General features: G+C 38.6%; 1 protein-coding gene across 2 annotated transcripts; it reads left to right on the forward strand.

The window, feature by feature from the left end:
• The first annotated feature begins 482 nt into the window (after positions 1-482).
• On the forward strand, positions 483-19,086 carry LOC121947209 (FERM domain-containing protein 4B-like). 2 transcript variants are annotated; one of them, XM_042492149.1, is made up of 22 exons: positions 483-548; positions 1,703-1,797; positions 1,915-2,007; positions 2,374-2,458; positions 2,791-2,847; positions 2,944-2,966; positions 4,540-4,623; positions 4,946-5,011; positions 5,332-5,389; positions 5,476-5,562; positions 8,011-8,087; positions 8,791-8,929; positions 9,023-9,164; positions 9,369-9,502; positions 9,659-9,775; positions 10,363-10,591; positions 11,676-11,729; positions 11,848-11,995; positions 12,210-12,377; positions 12,550-13,334; positions 14,813-14,951; positions 18,191-19,086. In XM_042492149.1, the coding sequence occupies exons 1-22, from the start codon at positions 483-485 to the stop codon at positions 18,225-18,227; spliced, it is 2,883 nt and encodes a 960-aa protein (XP_042348083.1). In that variant the 3' UTR covers positions 18,228-19,086. The 2 variants fall into 2 exon arrangements, with proteins under 2 accessions (XP_042348083.1, XP_042348082.1); XM_042492148.1 differs by lacking the exon at positions 18,191-19,086 and adding an exon at positions 16,131-16,803.
• The last annotated feature ends 1,062 nt before the right edge of the window (positions 19,087-20,148 follow it).

Consider the following 20,148-nt stretch of genomic DNA (forward strand, 5'->3'; position numbering starts at 1 on the left):
TTTAGTAATATGTCACATAAATGTGTAAAAAGCTCAGGACAAATGCGAAAATGACTAGTTTAATAGAAAACAGATAAAAATACAAAACATCCAATTGTATTCTTTAATTTCATTTCAATTCATGCTAATAAGTACAGGTGAATAGTGTCTTTAGCCGTTGAGATTAATAGTAACAGTTTTATGCTGCCTTGTTGTTCTTTTTAAATGTTGCTGACCCAAGCTAGCAGTTTTAATAGAATAACTCAGGTCTGTTTACTGCATAATACCAGATTTGACACAACTTCCTCCATTTAGCAATTTGGAGATATTTTAGTGTTACAAGACCTGTCATGTCATATGACATAAGGCTTATGTGTACTGTTTGTCCGTAGTTGTAAACACATCCCCCTTACATAAGACCTGATGTCATTGTGCCTTGTGATGATGAATGGTTTGCAATCTGTATCACAAGCTTTGAACTTCCTCTTTTCTCTTCCCTGCAGATGACTGAGGGCAGACTGTGCCAAGTGCAGCTGCTGGATGACAGGAAGCTAGAGCTGCTGGTTCAGGTACGAACACTCCCGACGGCTATAATCGATGTTTTTATAATGACAATGGATTAATTGGCGTGCAGATGATTAATGTAAATTGGGTTGCTGGTGATAATGAACACATAAAGAATAATCGCCTGACTCTGCAGTTCTGCTCAGCTTGAATAAATGTCTTTAATTTCATTGTGAGTTTTTTATGGTTGCGACTGGGCCATTTTGGTTCACTGTCATTACCCTCATAGCATAATTTTTGTCACTTTCACCATAAAAAGCTCCAACAACAACCTACACTACCTGACAAACAAACAAAAAACACATTGCAGGTGAAGACAGAAAACAAATAGGGTAAAACTTTTAACTTAGATATCACCATGAAACTTTAGCATTTGATTATATTTAGACAGTTATTTGTTGTAGCACAGATTTTCTGAACTTTTATGTATAAATATGCAAATGAAACATTATGTGATTCCCTACTTGCTAAGTTGCAAACATTTCCAGAACAGAAATCCAAAAATGGGACACAACCAGGTTCAAAATAAATTTTATTGATACACTATTTAAAGATTTTAACAGTTGGGATTCTGAACATTTTTGAACATCTTTGTATTATTCCATAAATCAGACATTACTGCCAACAGCAATTTTAAGAAATCACTATGTTTTTAACAAAGTTATTGATAAAACGATATATAAATATAGTAGAGATATCGCTGTAGTTTAATGATATATTGGAAATATATATTGCAAGTTTTCCCGTTGTGGGACTAATAGGATTATGTTATCTCATTATTTCATCTTATATACTTTATTAGGCATGTTTTCAGTGGGAATATAATATAAATGGGGTTGGCAGGGAGGTATGTTCCCTCCAACACATTTTCCAGAATATAAATTTACAGAATATATGATTGGGCAGCACATTAGATTAGTGAGTAGAAAGACTGCCCTCTAGCAGTATGACCTGGATTAATTCTTGAGTGTGTGCGATGCTGAAGCATCCCTGAGTACAGCTCGCTTGTTCCTCTTTAGTCTTGCCTGTCTTTTGAGGAAAGCAAGCAACAGAAAAAATAATTTCCTCATTTTCTTTGTGGCACATTTACAAATTATTTTCTGAGGGATTTTTTTTTAATATAGTAGGTTTGCAACTAAATCTAAATCTGCTTCCTCAGCCCAAGCTGCTGTCGTACGAACTCCTTGACTTGGTTTCCTCCCATTTCAACCTCAAAGAGAAGGAGTTCTTTGGACTCGCATTTTTTGATGACAAGTATGTAAACTGTTAAATTAATTTTATGTTAATGTCTCTGAATATGTACAGATGTCCACATGTGTATGTTGTGCGTGTGCAAAGTGCAGCTTTCTGATGATTCAGTGTGTGTTGCAGTGGTCAGTGTAAATGGTTGCAGATGGACCGCAGAGTTCTTGAACATGACTTTTTGAAGAAACCTGGCTCCATTGTCCTCAACTTCCTGGTCAGGTAATAATTCAGTTTTCTCATGCAAATCACAACATCTCCAGCAGGGAGCACTACTTTGTTGACCTAGTAGAGCTGTTAGCGGTCAACAAAACGTTCAGAATAGTTTCAATCCTGATTGTCTTGAATATATTAAAGTGTTTCCAACTGTTGGCTGAAAAGCTTTAACAGTGAAGTGTCTCTCTGGTGGTTTTCAGGCTTTTGCAAATCACCATAAGCCGTCACTCTCAGGCACACCTCACACTGCTAACAAGTATATTCACCAGGGAGAGAAAAGTGCAAATTTTATAAGCTGCAATAACACGGTGACAAATAATCTCAGTTTAACCTTTAAATTGTTGTGTGTGCATCTGCTTTTACCCTTCACAGGTTTTATGTAGAAAACATAACACAGCTTAAGGACATCATTACGGTGGAGTTGTTCTTCCTGAATGCAAAATCTGCTGTGTACAACGTAAGTGTTTTCTGCTTGTTTTTGAGAAATTATGTGGCTGGTTGTTTTTGTTCTCAGCAGCTTGCGGATGATTCACTGTCTCTGGACCCTTGCAGCGCCGCAGACAATGACTGCGGGGCACAGTTTTCTCACTCTGCTGGCTGGAATGTAAAGTAGACAATCTAAGAAAATAGAAAAAAAAACATAAGAGTTTACTGTGAGAACAAGCAGAGGTTATTGGAGGGCAGCACAGAAAGAGATTCTATGTTTGGATCTAGAAAGCTTTTCCCACAAGGACCACACATTCTGCATCCTGCTCATTTTTTCCCATATTGATCTATTTTGTCTCCCAGGGGTTTATAGAAGTGGAAAGTGAGAATGTCTTCAAATTAGCTGCAAACGCTTTGCAGGTTGGTGCCTTTAATAGCCTCATTTACATACATTAATTGCTTCTGAAATCCATTTAAAGTATGTAATCTGATAAGATGTTTTTTTTCTATCACCAGGAGGCAAAGGGAGACTACACAAGGTAAGTGCATATCAGCATCATCAGCGTAAGAGGTATTTAACAGCAGCAGGACAAGTTAATAGAGAGCTTTTAGTGGACGCATTCATAGGTCACAACAAAAATCAATGTCAGTGTTATGTGAGGTTTACCACAGACTGCAGAGAAGCTTGCACCAGGAAACTAATTAGTTTCGCAGTGCTGACAGAAGCCAGAGCAGAGACACCTTTACATTACAGAGAGCAGCTAATGTCTGCATTTAACACAGCATGAAATGTTCAGAGGGGATACTGCAGGTCTTTGTGCAGGTCGCCACCTGGCTTTGACCAGCTCATGAAATAAGGACTACAGACATCTTTGTTCATATGAGTAAATTCTCTATTATGGTAGCTGTGACTACCATTTAGGACATGCTAAGGTCATGTCTTCTGTATTTTTATGGTATGTTTGGGGGAATTTAAGCAACAAGTTTACAATGTTTAATTTGAAACCTATATATTTATAGGCTGACTTAAAGTATTTGAGTCTTGAGATAAAAAAGATCCCATACACTTGCTCAGCATCACAGTTTTACTGGTTATACGAATGTTTTGGCCCCTCTTGACCTTCATTGAAGGTATTTCACAACATTGATGTTAAATAGATAGTGCTTGGCCTGTTTTTTAGTGCACAGGTGTAGGACAAATAATCACCTGTCAGTGCGTCTCTCGGTAGTTAACAGCAACATGTGTACCATCTGTTGCATATAAAGAAGAAAAAAAGGAAATCCTACATAATTAAGTCTATTTGCAAGATGATTTACAGAAAATGCTGATCTGATGAATTAATACATTGGCCTTGCAGCTTTCATGCATCATTGAAAAGTGTATACTTGTATCTTACATGTAACATAAATATACATTTATAAGATCCTTTTCTTATAGGAATCAGTCAAGTGATACTTTCCAATGCACCTGCATCTGCAAGATTTGAATTGTAAATTTTTCCTGTTAAAAATAGACTCAGTATATTCAATTCTGACTTGTTAAAGAAATTGCTTCTAAAATGTAGCAGAATAAAAGTACAAAGTTGTAGAATATTAAAATATTCAAAGTGCAAGTACCTCGAAACTCTACTTGAGTTATTGTACTGGGTTTATATTCCAGCATAAAAGGTCACTGGCAAAAATCTCACAAATCCAAGAAGTGCAGTTAAGGGTACAACGTGTAGGATTTAGGGGGATAAAATGGAAAAAATGGAATATAATATTCACAACTATTTTCCATTAGTATATAATCGCCTGAGAATTAGAATCATTGTGCTTTTGTTGCCTTAAAATGAGTAGTTAATGTCTGCATTGGAGTGGGTCCTTATTTTAAGTTATTGTTCTACAGTAGCCCAAAATAGACAAAAACAGACACTGGCTCGAGAAATCATGTTTTCTCATCAATTACCATATTCTCCTACGCAATGACACACGGGAGAAGTTTCAGTAGGTCACAGTCTATAGCCTCACAGCTAGGAACCCCTACATCCTGCACACAATGCCTTTAAGTAATGTAAAATACTAATTGCATATAATGTCTCCTGATTGCACTATTTGTCTCCTCTGTTTCAGTGATGAAAACACGAGGGCTGAGTTAAAGAAACTACCAACGCTTCCCACCAAAGTACTCAAGGAACACCCATCACTTGCATACTGGTACGCTCACAGGAAAGACTTACTGAAATTTTGCCTACAGTTACATTTTTAAAAACATTGACTGAGTTTAGTTAATTTTTTACATGCAGTTAAAACAGTTTGTTTGAAGTCAACAGATTGGCAGTGATGGACAAAACCGTAAAATAAAAAGTGTTTAATTTTTTGTAACAAATTGATTGGAGGTTAATGTTTTAGTTATTGTTATTTCAGTTATATTTCTGAGTTACAGGGCTAAATACACATATAGTGCACAGAAAAGCTTTATCTAATAATGTCCATCTGTTAAAGCGTAAAAATGTGTCTTCTTTCTGTGACCTTTCAGTGAAGATCGAGTTATTGAACATTATAAGCAGCTGAAAGGAGTCTCCAGAGGACAGGCCATCGTGCAGTGAGTACTGAAGAAAAATGTGCATTTGCTGAAAAAGGTTCAACTCTAGTAATTAAACGATGAATGCCATTAAGCTTTGAGTTCATTAATCTTCCTCTCACCTCTATTAGCCCCTCCCTTCTCTCTCCGTCTCTCTCCGGCACTCCTTTTCTCATCATTTGATAGAAATCAATAGCTCCTCCTCAGTTGCAGTCCAGTGAATCGCACTGATTCACTGGACACAGATCAAATTCCCCGTTCAGTCTTTTCAAATCTCCAAGGTAAACCATATGCAGATGTTAAGAAAGCAGCTGCTGGTTTTAATACATTTTTTGTTCTAGGTATTTGACGTTAGTGGAGTCCTTGCCCACGTATGGCGTGCATTATTACGAAGTAAAGGTAGGTCCTCTGCTGTGATTAATGGGAAGTGACAGCTGTTGTGATTGAAACTGAGTCAGCCTTCAAGCTGTGCTCTTGCCTCACAGGATAAACAGGGGATCCCGTGGTGGCTTGGAATCAGCTATAAGGGCATCGGCCAGTATGACCTGCAGGACAAATTAAAACCCAGAAAGGTAAACCTTCCTGCTGCTCTGCCTCTATAACGACTGCTCCCATTTCTTCACTAATCCGACTGTGGACATGATAGCACAGGGGTTTGCTGCTGTTGCACATATCGTGGTGATTCACCAGCTCAAATTCATGCATCATCTGTTTCACACTAACAAAGGCTGTGCTTCAGCTGCTGCAGCAGACGAGGCCAGACTTGAAGAATGGGAGCGAAATCTCAGACTAGAGAGCTCTGGCACTTAAAGGGATAGTTTGGATTTTTTGACATACTGCCGGGGATGGGAGTTGTTTAAAAACATATTTAAACTTTGAGACCTTGATAGACATCACTTTTCTTGTACTGCATTCAGACGATTTCCACAAGCTATTTGACCATTTGAATCCTGAGCAGATGGGTTTGATTTCTTTCAAAAACATGCGTAAAAAAGACAATTGCCAATTTGACAAGAAGTGTCCCACAAACTGCAAGAAATTACTAAAAGGAGACAAGGAAGTTACCTAAAAATATTATTATTATTATTATTATTTTAAGACAGCATTTTGTGAGGTTATTTTCTTGCTTGTTTTGTTGTTTTGCTGGTTTCAATGTCAAAGCCACCAGACTCACTTGACAAAAACATTTTATCATTTTAGTTTGCTTAATATGGGAGCTGCTGGTCTACTGCTGCCTCGATCACTTCGTTAGATTGTGTTATTGAGTGACCTTGGTGAATCCGAAATGACCCTTTGAAACGCCAAAGTTACACAATAACATAAACTAACTGATTGAGTCAGCGGTCGACCAGCAGCTCCTGCGTTCAGCAGTATTAAATCACTGTTTTGGCTTTGGAGAGAGTCATGTAATATGGCTTCATTTTTCTGTTGGACACCACTCTCTGACATTGAGGTAAAGCATTAAAAAATACTCTAAATATACAGTACTGTCATACAGACATTGTTTTTTTTTAGGTGGGACTTTTTTTGGAGGCTAAAGTATGTTTTTTGCTCACCTCGCCATCCACAGCAGCAGATTGGTTAGCTTCTATGTCGGTCTTCTGCCTGGTTCTCCAAACTGGGAGCATGCTGGCTGACATCTACAAAATGTGATATACTGTGTATCGACACATAGTCCATACAATCCCACTTCACAAAATCTAAACTATCCCTTTAATACGACTGGTGAGTTTTGTATCAACTCTATGAGAACAGCATATGAACCTGCTTTTCTTGTTTCATTGCAGTTGTTTTAGCATTTAGGTTGATAGGAGAAACACCCATGTGAGTGATCTGTCAGCTATGTCGTCCAGCCTGGTGCCTCCAGTATCTGCAGGCGTGCACACATGCAATGCTGTTACATAAAGAAAAGGAAAGTTCAAAGCAATGCACATTAAATAACTGGCACTGTCTTCCTGTATCACAGGATATGGTGCAATCTGTCTTTGACTGCTGCGTTCCAAAAATTGTGCAAGCAGCAGACGGCTGTGTGCAGGCAGCAGCAGTGCGTTGTTGGAGAAGGAGAAGAGGGAGTGAGCTGGTGATGTCAAAGGGAAAAGGGGCGGGATTTGGGGCGTTGTAGTGCATGTTCTCAGAATACCTGAGGAGACAAGTCAGGAGCTGACAGGAGAAGGAGCAAAGTATATGTTTGTGTTGACAGCGGAGGATTTAATAAGTTAAGAACAGGACTTGTGAACATCCATTGTACTGGTAAGCCTGGAAACTAAACAACTTTGTCTGACTGTCAGAAATACTGCAAGTAGACTGATCTTCTATTTAAAGTTACTAAGTAAATTTACAACAACTAATTAGTTTATGTATCTTTTAAAAAATATACATTTAAATAGTAAAACTTGATGTTAGCCTCTATACTTGTCACTGAGTGTTAACCACGCAGTGGCATTGTTCTGCAAATTACAACCACATGTATCGTTTTCTGTGTGCTGTCTGCTCAACATCGTGTCTCATTCGGATTTTGTCCAGACACACAGTGACTCACCATCCCAAAAAGGTTGTTCATATCATTCTGCTGTCAGTGAGCACCTGGGTGATAGAGGGATGGACGTGATGAGCCATGGAAAGTGTTGTATACTGCGATGAGTCTTTGAGTAATGTCCCCTTGTGGCACTCTTAGCTTTCTAACACCTGCATTATTGCAGACTTGGCATGCCAGACTGTAATGACGGTTCATGTTACAGTCTGGCTTTCTTTAATGACTGTGGCTGAAACAGGCGAGCCAAAACACCTGCACTACTAATCTTTTTTTTTCTAATAGTTTATTTGATGTCAATCATCATGCTCATGGCTTCAATACTGTATATGATTTTAAAAATAAAACATAATTATTCACCAGGATTGAAGGCACCAGCGGTCATGTTTTAAAGTCATTTTCCTGTGACAACATTTCTGTTCATCTCATTACATTTCATGTTGTAAACTACAGAGTGCAATTATTAATTATTTCTTTTTTTCATCCCCAGCTTTATCAGTGGAAGCAGCTGGAAAACTTGTATTTTCGGGAGAAGAAGTTTGCCGTAGAAGTTAACGACCCACACAGGTGAGCAGCAGGAGAGATTCGCCTCTGTCAACTGGCTATTTTTACAAATTTCTCGTTTTTTGAGTCAATCAAACTTGAATGTATGTATGGAATTTTTTTAAATGTTTTTTTTCCCATAGTTTTAGCCAGAAATTACACTTACACACACCTGATTCTCCCACTCCTATCTATATTATAAAGGTTTTTTATTGAGGGATTTGTTCATATATCATTTATAGCCTGATTTATGTAGCATTTTATACCTAAAACACTGCAAAATTTGATTTTTTTATGAATGTTGACAGTATTATCTGATTTTTTGAGTGATTAAAAAGGGATGAGATGATCAAATTTGCTCCATAAAAACACAACTAAATAAAACAAGAATTCTAAAACTGGCTTTATCCAGTGTTCAGATATCTGTTTTAGATATGCATGTAAAGTAGCACATATTTAATTATATAATTCCTCATTTGCATATTTAAACATACAATTTCAGAAAACTTGTAATACAGAAAATCATAATAATCTTTATGTAAGTAATCAGCCAGGAAAGATAAATGGGGATATGTTATAGGAATATTACAATTTGTTTCCCTATCCACCTGTAGTATCTTCAGCATTTATCCAAAGAGATTGTTCATGACTGTGTTGTTTAATCTGAATTGTGTTTAAAAACTCCATCTTAGCCTCTGATTTATTTTTGCTGTGTTTCTTGCAACAGGAGAGCAGTAACCAAGCGCACATTTGGACAGACGGGTCTACTCATCCACACCTGGTATGCCAGCCATTCTCTGATCAAAACCATTTGGGTCATGGCTATAAGCCAGCACCAGTTCTACCTGGACAGAAAGCAAAGCAAAGTAAGTGTCTATTATTAGTAACTGCAACATTACTTTCAACACTGTTAATACCATCCACTGATCTTTGTTGTATTTTCTTCTCAATTCTTTCAGTCTAAATTAGGAGCAGCGAGAAGTGTGGAGGAAATTGCCATGGACCTCACAGAGCACGGAGGAGCAAAAATAAACAGACTGGGAGACGCAGGCCTGAAAAATAACTTAATAACAGCCAGTAATGGCAGCCTGGTGTCTACAGGTTGGTTATAATTACTCAAGTTCATGAAGCAACTGTCTGTTAAGTTCATGTTTTCAAAACAAAAAGCTTCCAAGTGTCTTCGACTAAGCTGCGAAGGATAAACACTGAGCTGTGAATTAAAAAGTAAAGAGGACATGATGAATCAGCTGGTTGGATGTAATTTTTAGATATATTGGCACGACAACTGAGACGCTGTTTTCACAGGTTCTGCAGACTCTGAAATGAGTGAAGAACAGAAGAAAGAGAAACTGTCTGAACTGAGAAGAAAAGAACAAGAGATTCAAGATATTTTGGCCAAGAAGACAAAAGAGCTAAAGAAGATTTGCCTGAGAGAGGCGGTGAGAGATCGTTTTATTTTACACTTCTTCTGCACTGGTTCTACATTTTGCAAGGCACATCGAGTCAGCTGAAACGTCATTATTAAGATTGATGGTCTCTGCTGTTACATTCAGTTCATGTAAGTGCTTAGGGGTCTTTCTGTTATGTGTTTCCAGGAGCTTACTGGCAAGCTGCCAAAAGAGTATCCCCTCTCCTCAGGTGAAAGACCGCCACACGTCAGACGGCGGGTTGGCACTGCTTTCAAGTTAGATGACCTTTTTCCCTACAATGAGGTCTGTGTTGAACTGTTTTTCTATATAATGTATGCAAAAGTTCACATATTTCACTTTTTAAGTGAGGTTAAGGCTAAAGTTTAAAGCATTTGGTGAGATTTTATTTTCATTTTGTTGTCAACAGATTCCACAGAAAGCTCACAACCAACAATGAATTCATCAAAAAATATTATTTCTCTGCATCACAGAGCTCCAGTGTCATCCAAAAACTATTAAAACTGTGTCAATGAGCCACACAGTTGCACTTCGTGACATGGTTTTCATTACGACAAATGTGCACTGTAGTTTATTTTTTAGTTTATCAGCCATACTGTTTTCTATTGGAGTAGCAATTGCAAATAGTGCAGATCCTTGCAATTACAGGAAATTATCTCAGCTTTTAAAATTTCAACTATATATTCTTGACCCATTTTTAAAGATTTACAACTCCACATAGAGTGCCACAGGGTAAAAAAGTCAAAAAACATTGAAATAGAAACTTGTTGAAATGGGTGGCAGTTGTAGTTATTATCTCAATAAACTACGTGTAGTGTGTGTGAATTCTTGTTATTACTCATTGTTATCTCTGGGGGTCTGTTGTGTTTCAGGATCCCATCCTGAGGAACCTGGAGAGCAGATTCGCCTTGCAGCAAAAGATTGTGGAGGCGGCTAAGAAGCTCGCCAATGAGCCAGAACTGTGCAAAACAGTGAAGAAGAAGAGGAGGAGAAACTGTTTGGATGCCATGCACAAACTGCAGCAGATAGAGGACGAGATGAACCAGTACAGAATCAAGAAAGGAAAAAAGCCCACGCAGCGGGCCTCAGTGATCATTGCAGGTATGATGCAAGTTAAAGTAAAACATTTTTTCATTTTGGCATTTTGGCCTTCACCATCTTGGAGTTTTGGAGCCAGAAGTGACCATATTTGGAAGAGAGAGTGGAGCTAACCCTAATGTAATGCTAGCTGCCAGCTTGGTTAACATGGTGCATTTAAAGCTATAGTTAACTGTTAAAGTACTATTGCTAATGCAAATTTGTGCTTGCAAAAACAGGTATAAAATCATAAAAAGCAAATGTACTTATCAGAAAAATTGACTGACTCTTTAGGGAGTCTTTTGCCACAATCAAATGCTGAACAGGACTGAAAGATACAATTAACTTTCACGAATTGAAAACACACCTTATTAGCTACAACTACAGCTATACTCTTTGAATATGGGGTTAAACCATTGCCATGTTGTCTAACCAGTGTTGTCACAGTAGTAGTGACTTGTCAACACATGGCGCCCACCTGTCACTCACTTAATCATGTGTAACTTTAAGCCTTAATAACATTTACATGGGTGAGTTGAATAAAAATTCACCCATGTACTATTGACATAAACAGGGGAATTAGCTATAGAGAATAAACCCATTTTTGTACAAGGCTGTAAACATGTTTATTTTGGCTGTAAAATTTTAACATGGGGGTTTATGGGGGATTGACCTGGTTTGGGAGGCATCCTCAAGTAGCCTTTCAAGAAACTGCAGCTTTTGGCACCTTCATATTGGCTTCATTTCTCAGTTCCGGACGTTGCTGCTTGCAGCTGCAGGGGAAAACAAAAATCCTCTCTCTGTTTTGGTTGCATAATGGTTGATGCACTTCATTTGTGCCATAAATCAAGCCTTCATGCACTTCATAGAAATTACCAGGTGGCAGACAGATTTGCATAGTAAAATTCAAGGGGACCGTTCGTAACGCTGGTGGTGTCATTATGCTATAGCCAATACAATGTGCAATCAGCATTTGCTTCAGAATGATAAATTAAAGCAAAAAAAGTGTCCGTTTCTACTTTAATCTTTTATTGGATTATCACTGGATTATGTGCACAAAGAATTTATATATTCACAGTAAACATGAAGTTGTTTTCTCTTCCCTCAGATGAACTCGTTCGTTCAGACTGCAGCTCTTTGTCTAGCCTCCCGCTGGATGATGGTGAGTCACACGAACACATTCTGGTGCATTAAATTCAACAGACCTGTTATTATGAATACTTTTGAAAGGGCGAGTGTAAAGGGCGAGTATTGCTACTGTGAAATTCTTTTGTATTCAGATGACTCAGACGGCGTCAGTCAGAGGCCACGGTCACGGTCGGTCCAAGGCTCCCCTCAGCTCAGCCCGATGCGATCGCTGGGAGCAGAATTTGATGCGGAGAGGCAGGGATCTCCGAGGGAAAACCACCATAACAAGAACCACAGCAGGTGGGGAAACACAAATCTGATTGTTGCCAGAACGTTTAGTATGCAACTTGTTTAACAACTTTTGATTTTATCTTGAAATGAAGCAATTGTATCACGTTTTGGCAGAGTCCATAATATTTGTTATGTCATGTTTGCAGCCTCATTCCTTTCCCTGCATCTCATCCCCTTTTCCTTTTCTTTTTTTTGATCCTTTCCCAATGCCACAACCTTTTAGATTAGCTTTTGAAGGCCAGGAGGCTTCCCACTACTACCAAAATCCAAGAGAGGTCTCCTCCGCCCACAGTAGTCCCTATAAAACCCTTCCCAGACCTCCTAGAGATCCACGCAGCATGCCGCCCACCCCGGTTATGACCCGCAATGCCTACAGCAGCAGCCAGCTCAGGTGTGATCTCTGCACTGACGCATTGCAGACCTAATATCTTTCTGTCTCCCTAACACTCTTCACCAATTCCCTTATATTTACCAAATCTCCCTTTATTTTATCTAATAAATCCAGAAATATAACTGATTTTGTCCTTTTAGAAGACAGTTTCAAAGTTATGTCTTTCCTCCAGGTCCGAGGGGTCTCCTCATTGCTTCAGGCATCGCAGCGGAAGTCTGGAGTCGCAGCCTCAGCTAAGAAAAGACACGGACTCCGAGAAGCCCGTCTTTATATTGTCACCAGCCCACCGCAGCAACAGCACTGAGGTGTTAGAGGATTGCTCGTCTTACACCAGCCAGTCCAGTCTGGACTACTGCGGGGCGGCAAACTCCCAGTACAGCACCCTGGACTCCCGAACCTCAACCATGCATCGTCTCCACAGGAAGGTGGAAGTGTATGGAAACACTGGGAGTATGCCCAACTTGGTCCAGCACCACTCTGGCTGTAGTTATTCATGCGAGACCTCAGCACACTATGCACCCAGTGCCTACTACGTCTCCGGCTACCCCTGCCCGGACATGGAGCCTTACGCTAACGGTGCCTACGTGTATGAGAACGAAGTCGAGGGCCACTACAACGTCAACCCTTCCTACCAAATAAATGGGTATCATGGACATGACAGATTCAGGAATTACAGCAGTGACCGGGCTGACAGTCTTTCCCAGAATCCCTACGCGACGGTGAGGCCGCCACGGAACAGAGAGGGGCCCAGAAATGAGCTGTTGGCCAAGAACATGCACAAGGCACTGGTGGCGGAGCATCTGAAAGGCTGGTACCACCGAAACAAGGGCCACAGGGAGGGAGGGAGGGGGATGCTGGCTGGATATGACTTCGACAGCGGCTCTCAGCTCAGCCTGGGCTACCAGACCATGCCGGCGGCCTTCAGCCACTCCAGCAGAACCACCTCCTTTTCTTCAGGTGAGATGATGTACCTGAGCAGTTTGATAAAGACAAAATTAAAGGTTCAGTTTGTAGGATGTAGGGGGATTTATTGTCAGAATTTAAATTAAATATATGAAGTGTGTTTTTTATGTATAATCACCTGAAAGTAAGAATTGTTGTGTTTTTGTTAAATTAGCATAAGCCGTTTAAGTCTGTATATTGAGCACCTTCATATACGGAGATCGCCTTGTTTCTATGGTAGCCCAGAAAGGACAAACCAAACACTGGCTGTGGACAAATTTGCCCCTTGCTAAAAATCTCCTGAACAATAAATAAAGAAAGGACCCTAACCCAGGAGATGTTTCAGCTGATCGCAGTCAGCAATTATGACCACTAGATGTCACTAATCACCCTAAATCTTACACAGTGGACCTTTAATGGTGTATGAAGTAAAAGAGAATATAAATGTTTTTACTTTCTCTAAATCAGGAATAGATGTACACGTATATATTGCTTACATTTATCTGCTGATGGTTGTATATCACATAAACTGGTGGAGTCTGTCTAAGTATCTTGCAAGGGATGCTGTTTTATTTCTATATCTATTTCTTCTTCACTTTGAATTCCTCCACCGAGCCCTCAAGAACTGCTAAGCCACCCAAGACAATTTTATTTATGTGAGTTTCAGTCGAGAGTTTCACTTGATGTGTCCAAAGCTTTTCCAGGCTGCCAAAAATAGTAGTCTGGGAGAGAATAAGCCCCGGTTTGTGCCGTTAATGTATTAATATTATTTACATAGTGACAGTCAGTCATTACAGTCACAGAGCAAAGCATCTTTGTTTTTTTAAAGATGAATGCTTGGTGGTTGACTTACTGCTGATATGAAGGCATTTCTGTAATATGCAAAGACTACTTTACCCACCTCAGTTTAAAAATATTGTTTCCACTTGACATCTTAAAAGATTTTTAAACCATTTCCCAAGTTGTGAAACTAATTTCTAAAACGAGCAGCTGTAAATTACATCCCATTCCTTATTTTAAGATTGATATAAACAAGTGTAACTAATGATAAAACTTTAAAATGCTGATTCATATTGTACAAATTAAGGATGAATGTAATTCTGACTGTAATTCTTTTGATTAGAAAACTGAGCCACATCTCAGTGAAAAGGGGGTTGAAAGTCTTTTCTATCTAATGTAACACTGATGCATGAGATGCACAAACTTGTACTTGTGATTTATTAAAATGAGATTAAAAGGTATAAATTAATTTTAAGATATTGGTCCAAACACAAAAACAAAAGAACTTTTGGAGGTGTAGGTCCTTGTAAGTGTCCATGTTAAGTGGCAGGAACAGTTCTATAATAACATAATGCTGTGTCATGTGAGCTGTAATTGTTTGTCCTGCAGAGGTGACGTTAAGCCGGACTTAAAGAGTGTTTCCAATAACAACAATTACTTCTGAGTTCCACACCAACATTACCTGAGCGTTGTTGCCTTTCTGTTGTTTGCAGTGTCCTCAGTGGAAAGCACAGGAAACTGGCGCAACCAGCTCGCAGTCGGCCTGACAGAGTACGACACATCTGACACACCTCAGTACCCACACCCTGGAGCTCCTGCTTCTCCGTACAACCGCAGTCCGTCACATAGCAGGTGAGTGCAGCAGGTTACTCCATGCTGAGCTGATGCAACAGTGTGACCCAATCATAGACTTTATTTTCAGTTTAAATATGAGTGGATCTTTAGATAAAACGCTGGTTACTATTTTGAAAACAATTCAAATTAAAAAACAATCCTCTCACTTGTTCTATTTATCAGTATAGATTTTTTGGTGCGAGTTGGTATATCAGCAGAAGAGATGTCTGCTTTCTCTCAAGTATAATAGATCTATGGCAATCGGCTTGTGGTGCTCAAAGCATCGAAAATTGTATTTGAAAAACTCAACAGGAATGTCTCTCCAGAAACCATAACCCGGTTACTCAGTGTGATTCACTGTCCCTGTTGTGAGCAGTTTTATGTAGGAACTATTTTCCTTCAATTGAACCACACCCACCAACTGAATCATTGCGCAGAAGGAGGTGTGCATGTACAGTTGGTGCTACTGCCATTACAGCTCATCTGTAGAGGACTGCTTTAATTTTTGCATCTTGCGCTTTTGCAAGCACAAGTCCTCATTAATAAATAGCCGTATGCCTCCTTCTGTCTGTGATACGGTGGGAAGGTGTACTTAGGTAGAAATAAATTAGTTCCTATATGGAACTGCTCACATTAAGATAATTAGAGTATCTTGAGTAACCAACTCATGATGTCTGGATGATTTCTTCAAATGTGTATATATATACATAGGAGAGAAGGCAGACATCTCTGCGGCCAATGTCTCCAACGCTCCGCAGCCCACACCAAAATGATTAAAATTATAAAAATAATATAATAAAATTATTTGACTGAATTATTATTATTTTTAATTACTTTTTGGATAATGTCATTGTTATTTTTTTCTTTTAGTGTCTTTTTCTTTGTTTTTTTTCTAATTTTCCTGTGCTTTATACTTTTTTGCTAATTCTTGTGTAATTTCTTCTTATGCTGCTCATTGCCTTTTCCCTATGTTTCTGAAAGACATCAAGACAGTTTTCTCAGGTGTTTTGTGTGCTGCTTTGCCTCTGGATTAAACATCACACTGTATTTCTCTGCATTTATAAAAAAAATAAGTTTTATCTTGTATTTCTCTTGTCTGACCTGACCTTTAGCTCATTACAAAAGTATCTACAAGGACCTGCTCTCTTTCTTGCTGCCTTTTCTATCTTGACTTATGATTAATGCTCATGTGTGCAGATTTTCTCCAGAAAACAAAGTGTCTGACACAATTCCTAAAAAATCTGAGTCAGTTGAGGTGGTTGGCTCTGAGGCCAATAGTACAGATGAACCATCAGACAACCATTCTAGCACCTAAGGGTGAGACACAGCGGGCTGCTTTGTGTCGTGTTGCCAGTCATCTCCACTTTGACATCCCATCTTCATTCGTGTGTCACTCCTGTATAGACTATTTATGCAAATCATCAACATTTTTATATTGTGGTCTGTTTTTTCTTTCTTCTGGCACAGCATCTCTTTGGTATTTGCACAAAAATGTTTTACTCATTATCTCAATGATCTTACATACAGCAAGGCAAAAGCATACCTGAGAGGTGATAATCACGTGATTAAAGCGCCGCACAACAAAAAGTCTGCAGCCAGGCTAACAGCTCTGTGAGGACTTAGGCAGAGCAGTGCTAAATGCTAACATCAGCGTGCTAATGTGCCCACATATGATAATGTTAACATGCTAGTGTTTAACAAATATAGTTTGTAAGTATTCACCATGTTCTGTATGTTAGCATGTTAGCACGCTTATATTTACTCATTAGGCCCTAAATGCAAATACAGCTGAGGCTGACTGGAATGTCATCAGTTTTGCTGGTATTTGGTCATAAAACAACATATTGGAAAAAAATACCTGTTTTCACCTGGTATTGGCTAAGATGAAAAGTCTGGGGATCACTAAAGTTATAACAAATCAAAGTGAAGGAAACAGAAATGTTGAAATGTGATTGCAATATATAAAATAGTCGTTAAAACATTTGACTAAAAAGAGAAATTTCAAACACAATCACCAGAAAGAAATGTTGGCATTGTAGGTCATGTTTCTATAAACCACAGATATGTTACATTTGTTCATTATTATGTAGTGGATACATGGGTATGTAAGTGACGATTAGGAAAAAAATCATGTTTATGTTTAATAAACAATGTTTTAGTGGCACAATCACTGCTGGAGACGCTGTCCATGTCTCAGTAAAAAACAACTGCTATTTGTAGCATTTATCCCGGATGGAAACAAAGCAATGGGTCGCTAAAAAACACTCATGATTATTGGCTAAAAAGCCACTGGAGATTAAGCAATGACTGGCTATAAAACAGCTGGTTTTGATGTTTATTGATCTTTAACAGTGGTCTGTAGCATGGCAGGCGTCTCGCCTACATATCACGCCATCCACCGTCCCCTCCACCACCCGATGACAATGTCACTTCTTATGCTACTTAACTTATAAACATTGATTTGATACGTATGAGACAATTAAATTAATGTCAGAGAGAGAGAGATAATTGGATGCTCTTTATAATTAGACATAGGTTAAAAACATGTGTTGGGTGCTGATGGAAAATGGGAAACAACAGGATAAACAAAAAGGACATCCAGGCTTTTCAAAATTGTGGAAAACAAGCGGGAAGTACATTAAAAGCCTTATTTTTAGTGGCTAAGTCATTAAAGCCCTTCCGAAGACCAGCAGTGGTTGTAACATGTTGGCTTTTATAATGCTTTAGCCCCTAAAAATAAGGCTTTTAAATGCAGTTCCTCGTTTTCCACATTTATGGAGTACCTGGATTTCCTTCCTGTATATGAATAAATGTATTTATGGTTTGCAAAAACATACAATGCCAACATTTTTTTCTGGTGACTGGGCTGAACTTTCAGCCTCATGATGGCACCAGAGGAAAAGTCAGGGGATTATAAAAGCTGGAAGGCATCATTCTCAAGGGATAATGAATGTTTGAATTCAGTTTCATGGAAAACCATCTTATAACTGAGTATTTCTGGATCAAAGTGGCGGGCTGACCAATGCAACATTTTAATCCTGGTGCTGCTGTGGCTAAAAAGTAGTAAAAGTCTCCATTTTCTCCATGAAGCTGAAATCATGTTGCATGCCTTCACATCGTAATGTGGACTTTTTGGTGTAGTGCATCTTCACGTCCATTCCTCAGTTTATTTCACAAGATCCAGTCATGTGCTCATTTGTTGTTAAACAATTGAACCGTAGTCGATTTGACATCTTCTTGTCTTGCTGCCTGTGCAGATATCACCTGGATGGAAGCTACATGAGCATCCACTGAGGAGGACCAAACCAAACTTTGGCACAAATAAAGCCATGGCCAGCAGCACATGGCGGGGATGAAGTTGAAACATACTGTACGCAGACTTTCGGTTGCTGCCATAACCCCGTGCTGGAGAGATGTTGGGTTTGTTAGGTTTTTGGCAGAGTCTACGTGTACGCTGTCCTCATGTTAAAGTAACCTCTGAACACAGTGATGACACTCTTGAATGACTTTCCCATGTGCCTTGGATTGGATGAATTGTACGGGCAGATGAGAATGTGTCAAGGAACTTTAAGATGTTGCACAACCACACTGGATTCAAACCCTTTTGTGTTTTAAAAATGAAAAAAAGAGGCAACGTGTTTTTACTGCATTTCCATGTATTTTAACAGCAACTAGCTACTGCCTTATACAAAACAGTAGGTTATAGAGTAAACGTTTTTCACCACTTTCATCTCAGTAAAGTATGATTAAATAGTCTTAAAAAAACATCTAAACTGAAAACAAAGCTTGAACATGTCCACGATGACAGTGCAAGAATTGATCATTAGAGCAGACTGTGTATTTCCATTTCCTCCTTTTTAATCAGAATGTATTATGTCAATATTGTTCATAGAAACATTGGTCTTTGTTGGTGGTGTAATGTGTTTTAAAATGCATGATAAGAATTTTTTTGGATAACAACTTCTTTTTATATCAACAGAGGACCACTGCCGTTTAAAAAAAACCCCAAAACAAAACAAAAAAAAAAACATATCCATGTCTCATTGTTTTCTCACATATTTGTACAGTCAGTGTGTAGTTATATGTGATTAGATGTTGTCATAAAATATTTTCCACCGGGAACAAGGATGTGAATAAATACATGTGCGACATAGATGGCTGTTGTCACTTTCTTAGAGAGGCCCGCGTGGCTGGTAAACAACCGTTTCAGGTTCTGATACGAAGAACATGAGTAAGCCTTGAAGGAATAGTTGGACTTTTTGGTATTCAGTATTTGCTTTCTTGCTGAGAGTTAGATGAGAAGATCAAGATCACTGTCATATTCAGTGGTGTCGTGGAGAGTTTACCGGGTATACCGATCTCTTTTTCTGGCCGTTAAGTATACCCACCTACCAGCCAAAAAGCTATTTGAATAATTAGGAGAGTATATTTATGTCCTCCTCCGTAACCTACCCATCTAGCTATTTCTATCAAATACCACTACACCATTGCTCATATCTGTCCATTAACCCCTTGAAACATGGATTGATATCAGTTTTCTTGTGCTGCGCTTTAATGCTTTTCACAAGCTATTTGACCCTTTGAAACTCGAGCAAATTAGTTTGATTTCTTTTGAAAACATGGGGAAAAAGACAATGACCAACTGGGCAAGAAATGCACCACAAACTGTAAGAAATTAGTAAAGGGTGACAAGAAAATTACCTAAAAAGACTGATTCATATTGTTACAGAAAAAAAAATCAAATAAATATATTTTATCAGCAGTTTTGTATTTTCATGTTTGTTTTTGTTTCTCACTGTTTTGCTTATTTTCATGTGATTTTCTTGTATTTTTTTTTCTGCTATTCTATTTTGCTATTTTTTTTGGGCCATGTTTTGTTAAGTTTCTCATTGTCTCTCCCCGTATTTTTGAAAGAAGTCAAACCAATTTGTCCAGGTTATAAAGGGTTAAACTTGAAGTTGATTAACTAACCATAAAAACTGTAAAAAAAGAGCAGCATCTAACTTGGCTTTGTCCAGAGGTAAGCATATTTTCGAAAATGTCAGACTATTCCTGTACAGTTGTCGATTTCTTCTATAAATAAAACCTGAATTCACACTAGATATGTTTCAAACTGATTTGAATAATGATCCTAAAAAATGTCTTCTCTACAACTCTTGGTATCCATTAATCTGATGACAAATTGCATTTCAATTATCACTTCTAGCTTGTTCTC

This window comes from Plectropomus leopardus, chromosome 8, assembly GCF_008729295.1.
Source record: "Plectropomus leopardus isolate mb chromosome 8, YSFRI_Pleo_2.0, whole genome shotgun sequence".
NCBI classification, from domain to species: domain Eukaryota; kingdom Metazoa; phylum Chordata; class Actinopteri; order Perciformes; family Serranidae; genus Plectropomus; species Plectropomus leopardus.

Bases quoted from the DNA above. Each gene is read 5' to 3' on its own strand.
- LOC121947209 (XM_042492148.1), top strand. From the start codon at position 483: ATGACTGAGGGCAGACTGTGCCAAGTGCAGCTGCTGGATGACAGGAAG. The intron at 8,930-9,022 runs GTAAGTGTCTAT...CAATTCTTTCAG, and splicing joins TGGACAGAAAGCAAAGCAAA to TCTAAATTAGGAGCAGCGAG. The intron at 9,165-9,368 runs GTTGGTTATAAT...CTGTTTTCACAG, and splicing joins TGGCAGCCTGGTGTCTACAG to GTTCTGCAGACTCTGAAATG.